Source organism: Cornus florida, unplaced genomic scaffold (genome assembly GCF_030987335.1).
Source record: "Cornus florida cultivar Cherokee Brave unplaced genomic scaffold, ASM3098733v1 CherokeeBrave_3.0.0_Hap2_Chr06, whole genome shotgun sequence".
Classification (NCBI taxonomy): domain Eukaryota; kingdom Viridiplantae; phylum Streptophyta; class Magnoliopsida; order Cornales; family Cornaceae; genus Cornus; species Cornus florida.
This window is the reverse complement of record NW_026775576.1, coordinates 17,729,368-17,741,499: the sequence shown is the minus strand read 5'-3', so window position 1 is coordinate 17,741,499 and position 12,132 is coordinate 17,729,368. Positions and strand designations below refer to the sequence as shown.

The following is a 12,132-nucleotide window of genomic DNA, read 5'->3' as shown; positions in this document are numbered from 1 at the left end:
ATGTGACTAATTGAGTCGAAATTTGTATGTTTTTAAGTGTAATTCGAATTAATCTTAGTCGACTAACTTCGAAATCAAAATTGAATAATAATAATAATAATAATAATAATAATAGAGTTGTCATAAGGATGCTTGAAAGGGAGAATGTTATGATCCAAGATGGAACAAAAAAAAACTGCTTAGATTCACCCATTTTTTGGTGCTAGTTGAAGGATTAAGGAGCTTATACAGAGTTTGGAAGAAAAACTTATTTATTCACCTCCTAAACTCTGACTCATTGCAAAGACAAATGGACTAATGCAGGGCACGGCCGAGCTCGACATAAAAACAACTGATTATTAGCATCATCTCTGTAAGGAAATCATAGATGGTGACTAAATTTATTGTCCTTAGTCAACTATAGATTTAGCATGTACCGTTAACATGAATATAAAATTACCATACAAATTATAAATAATAATAAATAAATAAATAAGAAAGTATCAACTTTTTGCTGCAAACCCCCTAAACTTTTCTTGATCCACCCCATCTTTCAAAATCTGATAAAATGCACCCTTCTTGTTTGAAGGCCATCCAGTCTTTGTTAAACTACATGTGCAGTTTGAAGAGTGGCATCTAAACTGTATTTGTTGGGGAGGACCGGAGGGGTGGAAACACTACATGTGCAGTTTCATAATCATACAATTTCAGTACATTACAAATGGTTAAACAACGAACATTTACAGACTCACAAGGCAAGAAAAAAAAAAAAAAAAAAAAATTACATTTTCAGAAAACCTGCACCAGCATAAACTTTCTACTATACATACATCCATCATACAATCAAATTCATGACTTACAGACTTCCTAATCCTATAATCAAATCAACAACTTAAATTTTCATGTCTGTCCTTTTCTACTCTATGTTCTAGATCATGTTCAATAGTCATTCTCTCTTATTAATAGGATTGAATACAGGACAAAACTACAAAAAATTTAAAAAATAAATTAAAAAATTCCCCGAATTACCACATGGAGCATATACCCCTAAACTCTCCATAACCACAAGCATTGCTCCCCAAGGATGCCAGCTATTTCAAATGTGTACACTAAGCTGGAAAAAAGAACTTAAATAGAAAGAAGACTTGAACCTTTGATGTGAGCCGGTCAAATAATTGAGCTGAAGCTTTCAACGGGATCAGATTCTTCAAGCATAGAGGCAGCCTGGAAGCAGTCTGTAGCATCAGCAATCCGTCCATCGTCCCTGTGAACCAATCCTAAGTAATACCAAGCCATACGATTTGTAGGTTCTATCCTCAGTGCATCTGAGAGTAAGCTTCTTGCCACTGGCAATGCTTTTGAGCCCATCTTTGACAAAATAGCACCGACCAAGATCTTGCAAGGCACGTAATCCGATTCCAATAAAATAGCATTACTATAAGCCGTCAAAGCCTCCTGCATTTGTCCCTGTCGTTCCCACATAACACCTAATAGCATTACAATTTTTTATCAGAAGTCGAATTTTTTTTAAGGTACAACATTGTTGTTTATAAAAAGTAGGGAAGACAAAAATGTAGGATGAGACATCCTACATTAGATGAGATGCTCAAATATATGTATACAAACAAATAACCCCTCAAGGGGAATAATGATCCCCTCTGAAAACTTGCCATGGTACCCTTTCCTTTAGTAGAAATCCAATATAGAAGAAAGAAAAGAGAAATATGTAAAAAGTTTGAAAGAGATAATCACTCATTCACAACTCTAGTATATATAGATAAAAAGAGCGCATGCTCATATTACAAGAAATCAAATCAAAATCAAATCACAGCATATTCTATGGCATATTATACAGCATAATCAAATATCTGCTAATATGGTAAGTCATTCCATAAATTGTGGCTATAATGTTTGTTAACACTCCCCCTCAATTTTGTGCGTGGACATCTGAAACGCCCAACTTGGACAATGCATTCTCAAACACAATCTTGCTGACAACTTTTGTAAGAATATCTACAAGCTGCTGAGAACTTTAAACAAATGGAGTGAAAATCTGACTAGCGATAATTTTCTCTCAGATGAAGTGTCGATCAACAAATCAAAAATGTCTCCTTAGACCATAAACAATTAACAATATCTCCTTAGACCACAAACAACCAATCATATCTCCTCATACCGTAAACAACCAACAATGTCTCCTCAGACCATTTCCCTTCATACACATGTTTAAAACATGCAGATGGAAGAATCAACAATGTCTTCTCAGACCATTCCCCTTCATAAATATGTTTAAACAATGTAGATGAAAGAATCAACAACGTAGATGAAAGATTCAACAATGTCTCCTCAGACCATAAAAAGAAACAACTATATCTCCTCAGACCATTTCTATATGGGTGATGCCAAACTCGCAACGCCCTTATTAAGGTCAGACCACCTTGCCTACCCGACACTTACCAGATGGGCGATGTCACCTTAGACCATTCCCAAATGGGTGGTGCCGTACTCGCAATGCCCTCATTGTAGTCGGACCTGGCTCTGATACCAAATAGAAATACAATATAGAAGAAAGAGAAGAGAAATATTTAAAAGGTTTGAATGAAATAATCATTCATTCACAACTTCAGTATTTATAGATAAAAAGAGCACATGCTCATATTACAAGAAAGGAAATTAAATCAAATCAAATCACAACATATTTTATGGCATATTATATAGCATATTCTATAATATAATCAAATATCTGCTAATACGGTAAGTCATTCCAAAAATCGTGGCAATCATATCTGCTAACACCTTTAAAGCTTAATGGTCTACCTCTCAATTACCTGATATACAGATATACAAAAGTAGCAGGCAAAGAGAAGCCCAATCCCAGTAAGCACAACTCCATAAAGCATTTACCCCATTTTCAGCCCATCAAGTAATGACAATTGAACCTCCACTAATCGTTCAAGCCAACAGAGACAGATTTACTCAACTCTTCAAAAGACCCCTACCACCTCTATCTAACCTCATCCTAGACCTGCAGGCTTGCTGGGGCAAAAAACCATCCACACTGAGATCGCCCAGATTCCCAAGAAAACACCTGCCAAATTCTTTTCTTTCTTTTTTTTTTTTTTCTTTTTTTTAATTTTTTTTTTTTCTTTGGGTAAATACACCTGCCAAACTCAGATCACCTTGAGGAGGAGATTTCATCTGCCTAGTATCTTCACCCTCGGCAATATGCGTAGCAATGGTCTAATCCAATTAACAGGAACTAGTGACACAGGTTTTATATTGAAGAAAATCAGAATTCCAACTATGATGAAAAACATTTATCTAAACATACAATATGAAGATGGATAATCTTTAATAATATTGTGCCCCTTGCAAAATTTTGAATGCAAATAACTTCCAGCATTCAGTGATTTTCAGGGAATTAATTTGGTTTCATGGTTTATAACTACAATATACTAAAATATAACAGCTTAATGATATTTTTATACATTAGTAGATTGAGAATGCATTATTACATCTATTTTTCAAATGTATATAATTACCAGATGATCAAGAACTATCCAAGATCATTTCTTCAAATGTTAAATCCCTTTGGATAGTCAAGTTCACACATATATATTTTTTAATATAATACATTTGTAATCCTTTCGTCCCTCATTTCGGCAAATACTCTCATAATTATTCCGTTAACAAAAGAAATCTGTTTTTGTCACAGAAAGCTACACCAAATGTCAGTTGTTGCAAGAATATGTTTTTAACTTGAAACTTAATTCAATTTCAGATTTATAATTAGATTTCAGGTTGTAGAGTTTTCAGAAAGCTGTTTTTTATGCAGGTATTTTACATTGAAAGTGCCAAGTATTTCTGTATTAAAAACACGCACTAGCCATTGAATTAAACACCCAGCCCCTCAATAAAAATTATGGAGTCACATTTATGGTATATCCCACTAATTTATGGAGAACCAAATTTAGTTTTACTTTTGGCGTAGTTTTATACCCTAATGACAATTTAACTGATATCTCAAGAAAAATATCATCAAAATCCCAAGATCATGGAACATTGAGTTGAAAATTTTGCTAATGCTGAATTTCAGTGATCCTTAATAGTTTTTTCATTCTTTTTTATTCCCCGTAAAGAAATCTTAGACTGAACCTCCGTACCAAAAGCCATATTAACTTACGTGAAACTTAATAAAACATTTCATGTAAGACCTAAAATTTGCATTAATTTAATTCTTTCTCAATTTCAAACATGTCTCTTATTTGACACTCCTAGATGTATAAATTACAACCCTTAAATGGAGGGACATTACTTTTTCAAGTAGATGAAACTGTTAGGTCAATAGGATTTAGTTGGCTAATTTTGTAGCATATTCAATGTATTTTTGTTTAAATTTTAGTTGGATAGAAATTTGACAAAAGTTTGCCTCCAAGTTCAAGATCAAGTTACAACAAAGGACAAATTGGTAATCTTCTACAACAAGGGTAAAAAGGTAGAGTCAAATAGTTAGAGCTTGTGAGAGAAATTTGATTCTCGGGTTAGAGAGGAGAAAAGGAAGGAGGAGGAGGAGAAGAAGATAAATGGTTGTAGGGTTTCTACACCACCTTTCTTATACATTATACATATTGAGAAAAGAAAATTACAATGACGCCCCAAAGTAAACAAGTAAAACACTAAACAATCTAACACTCCCCCTCAAGCTGGAGCATACATATTAAGCATGCCCAGCTTGAAACACAACAGCTGAAAGGCACCACGAGCTAACGGCTTCGTAAGAATATCGCCTAATTGATTGTTTGAGCAAATATAGGAGTAACAATCTGTTTCCGCATCAGCAGGTCGCGAATAAAATGACAAGCAACCTCTATATACTTGGTACGCTAGTGAAAAACTGGATTGCTAGCTATATTGGTGTGCTGAAATTCTCCATTATCAGCTCTATTTTTTGTTAGGTTCTTGGGAGAAATTGTAAATCCTTGTATGAGATAGTGGACTTTTTAGACTCTTTGAGAGATTAGAGGCCCTATTTGGTCTTGTGTAGCTTTTGAGGGATGCGTTCCCCTTTTGAACACTTCTTTATATACAATCTTAATTATCCAAAAAAGGAGAGGGTTGCTGGCAATAAAGATAGCTGCTTGATTATCACAATGCATAGGCATAGGAAAAGGAACATCAATTCCAATCTCTTGAAGAAGAGAGCAAACCCACAACATCTCAAAAGCTGTGTGAGCCATAGCACGATACTTGGCCTCAGCACTAGAACAAGCAAAAATGGCTTGCATTTTACTCCTCCAAGTAACAAGATTACTGCCAATAAACATGCAATAACCACATGTAGAGCGCCTGTCACAGTGATTTCCAACCCACTCTGCATCACTAAAACCTATCACAGATAAGGAGGAAGAAGGCTTATATAACAGCCCATTTCTAGACGCACCTTCAAATCACGCAAAATACAACAAACAATCTCAAATAGAGGTTCACGAGGAGCATGCATATATATTGACTAACCACTCCAACATCATAAGTAATGTTGGGATGGGCAACAGAACGATAAATTAATTTCCCAACAAGGCGACGGTAATGTCCAACATCAGTAAACAACTCCCCCTGCTCACCATCAAGTTTGACAGTAGAGTCCATAGGAGTATCAGCAAGTCAAGCACCTAAGAGACCAGTCTTAGAAAGAAGATAAAGAACATATTTCCGTTGAGATAATGAGAGATAATGAGATGCCCTGACGGGAACGAGCAACCTCAATCCCAAGGAAATAGTAAAGTGCACCTAAGTATGGAATTGTTGACCCAAATGACATTTCAACTAGGTCACAGAGATGATAATATGATCAACATAGACAATTAAGACAATGGTGCCCTTAGAAGAATGACGAAAAACACGGAATGATCCGAAGTGGAGCGTTTAAAACCATAATCAATCACCAAAGTACTAAATCTATCAAACCAGGCATGAGGAGACTACTTTAGACCATATAGAGCCTTGCGCAAGCGACAAAATAGGTGCTCACTACCAGTAACAACATAACCAACTTCCTCCTATAAATCGCCATGAAGAAATGCATTCTTTATATCAAGCTGATATAAAGACCAAGAACAGCAAAGTGCCATAGACAGAAGAACACTGACAGATTTAGGACGGGCTACAAGAGAAAATGTCTCTGAGTTATCAACCCCATAGGCCTGAGTGTATCCTTTGGCAACCAAATGCGCCTTAAGACGCTCAACAGAACCATCACAAAAGGATGTGCCTTGCGTTGGGATTGGGTTTTAACATTAACATTCTTTCTTTTCATTCACTCTTCCTTTTTACATAAAAAGGCAGGCGGCTTTCATGATATTTTAAGGTCTCTTTAGAGAGACAATTACTATGTTTGATTTGTTTAGTGTGACATTTGTTGGCAACCTTAGGCTCAGTTTGAGAGTGAAAAAGTTAGGGCTTGGGGATGGAAGTTGGGTTTTGATTTCCTTCTTTTCTTTTACCGTGAATCAAGTTTTCGGATTGGATTTTGAGATAGTGAGATCTGGGAATTGCTTGGCCCCTTTTGAGTGATGAATGTAGGTGTCCAAGTGTGATATCCAAGATTGTAATGATGCATTGAGGGGTGCTCTATAAGGTCATGTTGATGGTCTGCATTTTGACGCTATCTCTGAAATTAATAGAGAGATGGTTTGGAGATTCCGTTTTCTGAAGAGAAAGTGTTGAAGGCGCTAAGGAGTTGTAACGGGGACAAAGCTCCGGGGCCGGATGGTTTTAGTATAAGCTTTCTACTGGAGAGTTGGGAGGTGGTTAGGGGAGAGGTGATGGCTACGTTTCATGCCTTCCATATTCAGGGGAGGGTTGAGAACTCTTTGAATGCATCGTTTATTGCACTTATTCCTAAGAAGGGGGGGAGCTTTGGATGTAGAGGACTTTAGACCTATTAGTTTGCTAGGTTGCATTTATAAATTAATAGCTGAAGTTCTAGCATTAAGGTTGAGGGTCGTTCTGGATGATATCATTTCGGAATCTCAGTACGCTTTTATAGGTGGGCGTCAGATTCTTGATTCAGCTCTTATTGCTAGTGAATGTGTGGACACGAGGTTGAGGAGTGGTGTCCCAAGGGTTCTGTGTAATCTCGACGTTGAGAAAGCTTATGATCATGTGAGTTGGAAGTTCTTGTTGTATTTGATGGATATAATGGGTTTTGGGGATACATGGAGGTGTTGGATTGAAGCCTGCACATCTTCAGCCAGATTTTCGGTGATAGTTAATGGGTCTCCGACTGGGTTCTTTGGTAGCTCGATGTCTCCTTTTTTGTTCATTATTGTTATGGAGGCTCTTAGTAGGTTAATGGGAAGGGCGGTGGAGTTGGGTTTTATTAAGGGGTTCATGGTGGGTGGGGGCGATGTTCATCGTATAGAGATATCTCACTTATTGTTTGCGGATGACACGGTGTTTTGTGAGGCTGAGGTCTCCCAGATGAGGTATCTGAGATCGGTGCTGGTTTGTTTTCAGGCGGTGTCAAGATTGAAAGTGAATGTAGGGAAGAGTGCCTTGATTCCAATAGGGGAGGTGCAGAATATTGGTGAGTTAGCTTCTGTGCTTGGATGTGGAATCAGTAGTTTTCCGATTACATATTTGAGGTTACCTTTGGGAGTTTCTTCGAGGAATGTGGGGGTTTGGGATCCGGTGATTGAGAGGGTTCAGAGGAGACTTGCAGGGTGGAAGAAGCAGTATTTATCGAAAAGGGTGAAGGTCACTCTTTTGAAAAGCACGCTATCAAGCCTTCCTACTTATTTTTTATCCCTTTTCCAAATACCAGCTGGGGTTGCTAGTTCGATTGAGAGACTTCAAAGGAATTTTCTTTGGGGTGGACTTAAAAGAGAATTTAAATATCATCTTGTTCGGTGGGAGCAAGTTTGTAGGCCGATTTAGGACGGAGGCTTAAGGATAAGGAGGTTGGTGCCATTTAAAAGGGCTCTTCTTGGCAAGTAGTTGTGGAGATTCGGAGTGGAACGTCATAAGTTGTAGAGGAGGGTTATTTTGTGCCGGTTTTGGGAAGAAACGGGGGAATGGTGCTCGTGTTTGGTGAGGATTTCTACTGGTGTCAGAGTTTGGAAATTCATTAGGTAAGGTTGGAATGAGTTTTCAAAACACATCAGATTCAGAGTTCAGGAGGGTAGGGAGGATCTTTGGTGTGGTGATTGTACTCTTGCTTGTGCATTGTTAATAGGCATGTTTCAGTTGTTGACTGCTATCGGCTTGATAGCGGGAGGGTTACTTAGGATGTGCGGTGTGTGCGAGCGTTTCAGGATTGGGAGTTGGACGACATTTGTGGGTTGCTAGATCGGTTGTATCAGCAAAAGATCTGTGGCAGGGATAGAGATTTGCTTGTTTGGGTGCCTGCTTCTCGGGGAATGTTTGAAGTGAGATCATATTTCCAATGCTTATTAGATAATACACGGATTATATTTTTATGGAAATCCGTGTGGAGAACTAAGGTGCCGCTCAAAGTGGCGTTCTTTACTTGGACAGTGGTGTGGGGTAAGATTTTGACGCTTGATAATTTGAGGCGGCGAAGACACATCACAGTTAATTGATGTTGTATGTGCAAGTGTAATGGGGAATGGATGGATCATCTTCTGTTGCATTGTCCAGTGGCTTTGGATTGTTGGTGTCTTTTGCTAGGAATGTTTAGGGTTTCATGGGTTATGCCTCGATCTACAAGAGGTTTAATAGAGGGTTGGAGAGGGTGCTATGTGGGAGGTCATGCTCGTGGGTTTTGGAGGATGGCGCCCTTGTGTTTATGGTGGTGTTTGTGGAGGGAGCGGAATAATAGATCCTTTGAAGGAAAGGAATCTTGGATTGTTGTTCTTAAGTCAGCTTTTATTTCATCTTTATGTTTTTGGGATTGGGGTAGGTTTTGCTCCTCACTGGAGGAGATGATAGATTTTATTTCTTCTTTGGCACCTTAGGCTGCCTTTGTTGTTTATGGGACACGTTCCCCTTTTGAACGTTTTTGAATGAATTTGCTTATTTATCCAAAAAAAAAATGTTGACCCTCACACGATGACTCTTGTTTTAAGATCCTTGTTTGGATTGATAGCGACATTTCGTGGGAACAACATTCGTAGGGGTTTATAGGGTTAATTTGAAGATGATGAGGGGATGATTTGGCCTTTGCTTGATCCCTTCTGAGTGTTGAGTATATGTGTTCGAATGTGGATTTCGAGGTTGATCAATGGCGTGTTTTGAGATACGACGCTTAGGGTTTATGTGATGATTTTTGCGTAAGGGCTTCTGCTGGGTTTGAGAACAATGTTCGAGGTCGCGTGAACCTTTGTGTTTCGACATTGTTGGATGTCTTCACTTGGATTTGGGGTATTCACCTTCGGTTTTGAGTTGAGGCCGGGTTAGGTCTCTTTTTATCCTTTCTTTTCAATGTGATCCGGGTGTTTGGGATTCGGGGTGTGACATGTCCAGTGATTTTTTCTAGTTATGGTTTTTCACGTACATTTATGTTTTTTTTATTTACTTTGCTTTATGGTTTGGATTTACTTGAATAGATGATGATTTAAATAAGTATGATAAATTAAATTGGTTAAAATTGTAATTAAGAAAAAAATTATCAAAGTGTACAAAAGACCTATAATCTAATCGGGCCTTGCTTATACTCTCACACCAGAGCTGAGGGTTCCGATCCTAAATCCCTCAATTGGAGTTAGAGTGGGTTCCTTAAACAATAGATATGTAGATCCATTATTTTTGTTGAATAGGCATTATGGGTTTGAAAAATCGCAACTCTCTCAAAAAAAAAAAAGTTTTGGTATTGCTATTTGTAAATATCATAAGAAAATAAAATAAAATATTTGATTTAAAACATAAAACAAATTTCTTTCCTACTACAGAACTTATAGATTGTAATTAAGTAAATTAAGTAAAATTATAATTAAGTAAAAAAATTACAATTGGTTAAAATGATTATTTGAATAAGTATGATAAATTAAATTGGTTAAAATTGTAATGAAGTAAAAAAATTATCAGTGTATAAAAGACCCATAAACCCCCTCTAGGACTAATCTGGCCTTGCTCATACTCTCACATCAGAGCTGAGAGTTCCGGTCCTAAATCCCTCAATTGGTGTTAGAGCAGGTTCCTTAAACAATAGATAGAGAGATCCGTTATTTTTGTTGTATAGACATTATGGGTTTGAAAAATGATAACTCTCTCTCAAAAAAAAAAAAAAGGTGTGGTATTGCTATTTTGAATATCATAAGAGAATAAAATAAATAAATAAAAAATGATTTAAAAAACAAAATGAGTTTCTCTCCCACTACAGAACTTATAAATCTCACAACTTTTGTTGATGAATCTGTGATCTGAATCTGAATCATCACATCCCCTACTGGATCTAAATGATGTAAGTACTAAATCTAGTGAATTGACAAATCCTTATGACAATAACGAGTCGAAAGATGGATCTGAGAGTGAAGGACGCAATCTACAAAACATTTTCAATTAATTATTTGAGAAGCATATTAAAGAGCAAAATAAAAATAAAAATTAAGTGATAAACTTGAAATTTTAGAAAAAGAGTGTTATAATCTAACAAGTCCTTCAATTATTTTTCCTTAAAACCAACACATTCGTTTAAACCGAATGAGTCGAGAGAACACTTCAGACTCAAAATAGATAAGCAAATTAGAATGAACTTTTTTTTTCCCCGATAAGTATGAACAATTTAATTGATTCATAGTCAACCATAATAAAATAAAATAAAATAAACAGAGAAATCATCATTCCATTAACCTGCTAAGATTCAAATCCTAGTACATTCACTCTAAATTTATTTTCAACGATAATTTAAAAATTGCAGCAATACAATAGTTGATATGTTCAGCCTAATAAATTAATAATAATAAGTAAAAGAAATTCATCATCCCAAAATTAAGATCATATGATAGAAAAAAAGGTTTTGTTTGCATTTGATTAGAAGTGAATTAATCTACACATCTACATAATATATATATATATATATATATATATATATATATATTATTTGTTTTCATAAGATTTCATAAAAGGCACTCAAGAGCCCAAAAGAATACACAAAACGCCAAAAAAGGTGACAACTAAAGCTTTAAGCTATCTACAAAATCCAAAAGATCCCCCACAGATTTACAATTACACCCGTTATCCCAAAAAAATAAAGTATTATACTGTATTTGAGAAACCAAATAGGAGTCTCCCTTCCCTCAAACGATCTCCTATTTCTCTCACGCCACAAACCATACCATAAACAAAGAAGAGTGGCCATCCAAACATCCCTGGCTCGACTCTCCACTAGACACCCTCTCCAAGCCTCAATCATATTCACGGTGGTTCCTGGGAACACCCAAGATGTGTCAAACACAACCAAAAAAATAGACAAAACATCCCTCACCACTGGGCCAGTGAAGAAGGAGGTGATTCACTGGTTCCTCCGTCTTCTTGCACATACAACACCAGTTAACCGCAATCTGCTATCTCCTTCTGAGATTGTCGAGGGTGAGAATGCTACCGAGAGTAGCACATCAATCAAAGAAAACCACCTTCAAGGGAGCTTTTGAGCTCCAAATTGCCTTCCAAGGGAAAGGACCTGGGATCACCTTCAAACTGTAGCAAAACGTCCTAACCTCAAACACCCCTCTTGGAGTGCCCACCCAAACCATCTCATCTATCCCCACACTCTCCACCTAGACCATCTCATCTATCCCCACACTCTCCACCACCTGACTATAGAGCAAGGCTAAGAACTCAGCAACCTCCCAATCATGAAACTCTCTACAAAATTGCACATCCCAAATCAACCTCTCGCTCTCAAGCCGATAACAGTCTGCAACCAGAGCATGTCTAGTCGAAGAAATCCTGAAAAGTCGAGGGAACCTACGAGACACAAAAAATTCCCACACCAGTGGTCCTCCAAAAACCTGACGTGACTCCCACTCTGAACCCTAAATCGGATATGTTCAGAAAACTCACCCCACCCCTTCTGGATAAGCTTCCGAGCGCCCATACCCACTGGAGATCTCACCATCTCCCTCCCCATACAGGCAGGCAGTGACCCTCCTCCAAAGACGGGACCCAAGTCACACACAGCAGGAGCGGAAGCGA

General features: G+C 37.4%; 1 protein-coding gene across 1 annotated transcript in view; it reads right to left on the bottom strand.

Moving 5' to 3' along the window:
- Nucleotides 1-765: 765 nt before the first annotated feature.
- The window catches only part of LOC132311143 (protein NPG1), a 31,215-nt gene continuing 19,848 nt past the window's right edge, over nucleotides 766-12,132 (bottom strand). The window contains exon 6 of the mRNA XM_059808885.1: nucleotides 766-1,466. Within this exon, the coding sequence (XP_059664868.1) occupies nucleotides 1,147-1,466 (320 nt within the window). The 3' untranslated portion in view covers nucleotides 766-1,146. The remainder of the gene's footprint in view (nucleotides 1,467-12,132) is intronic.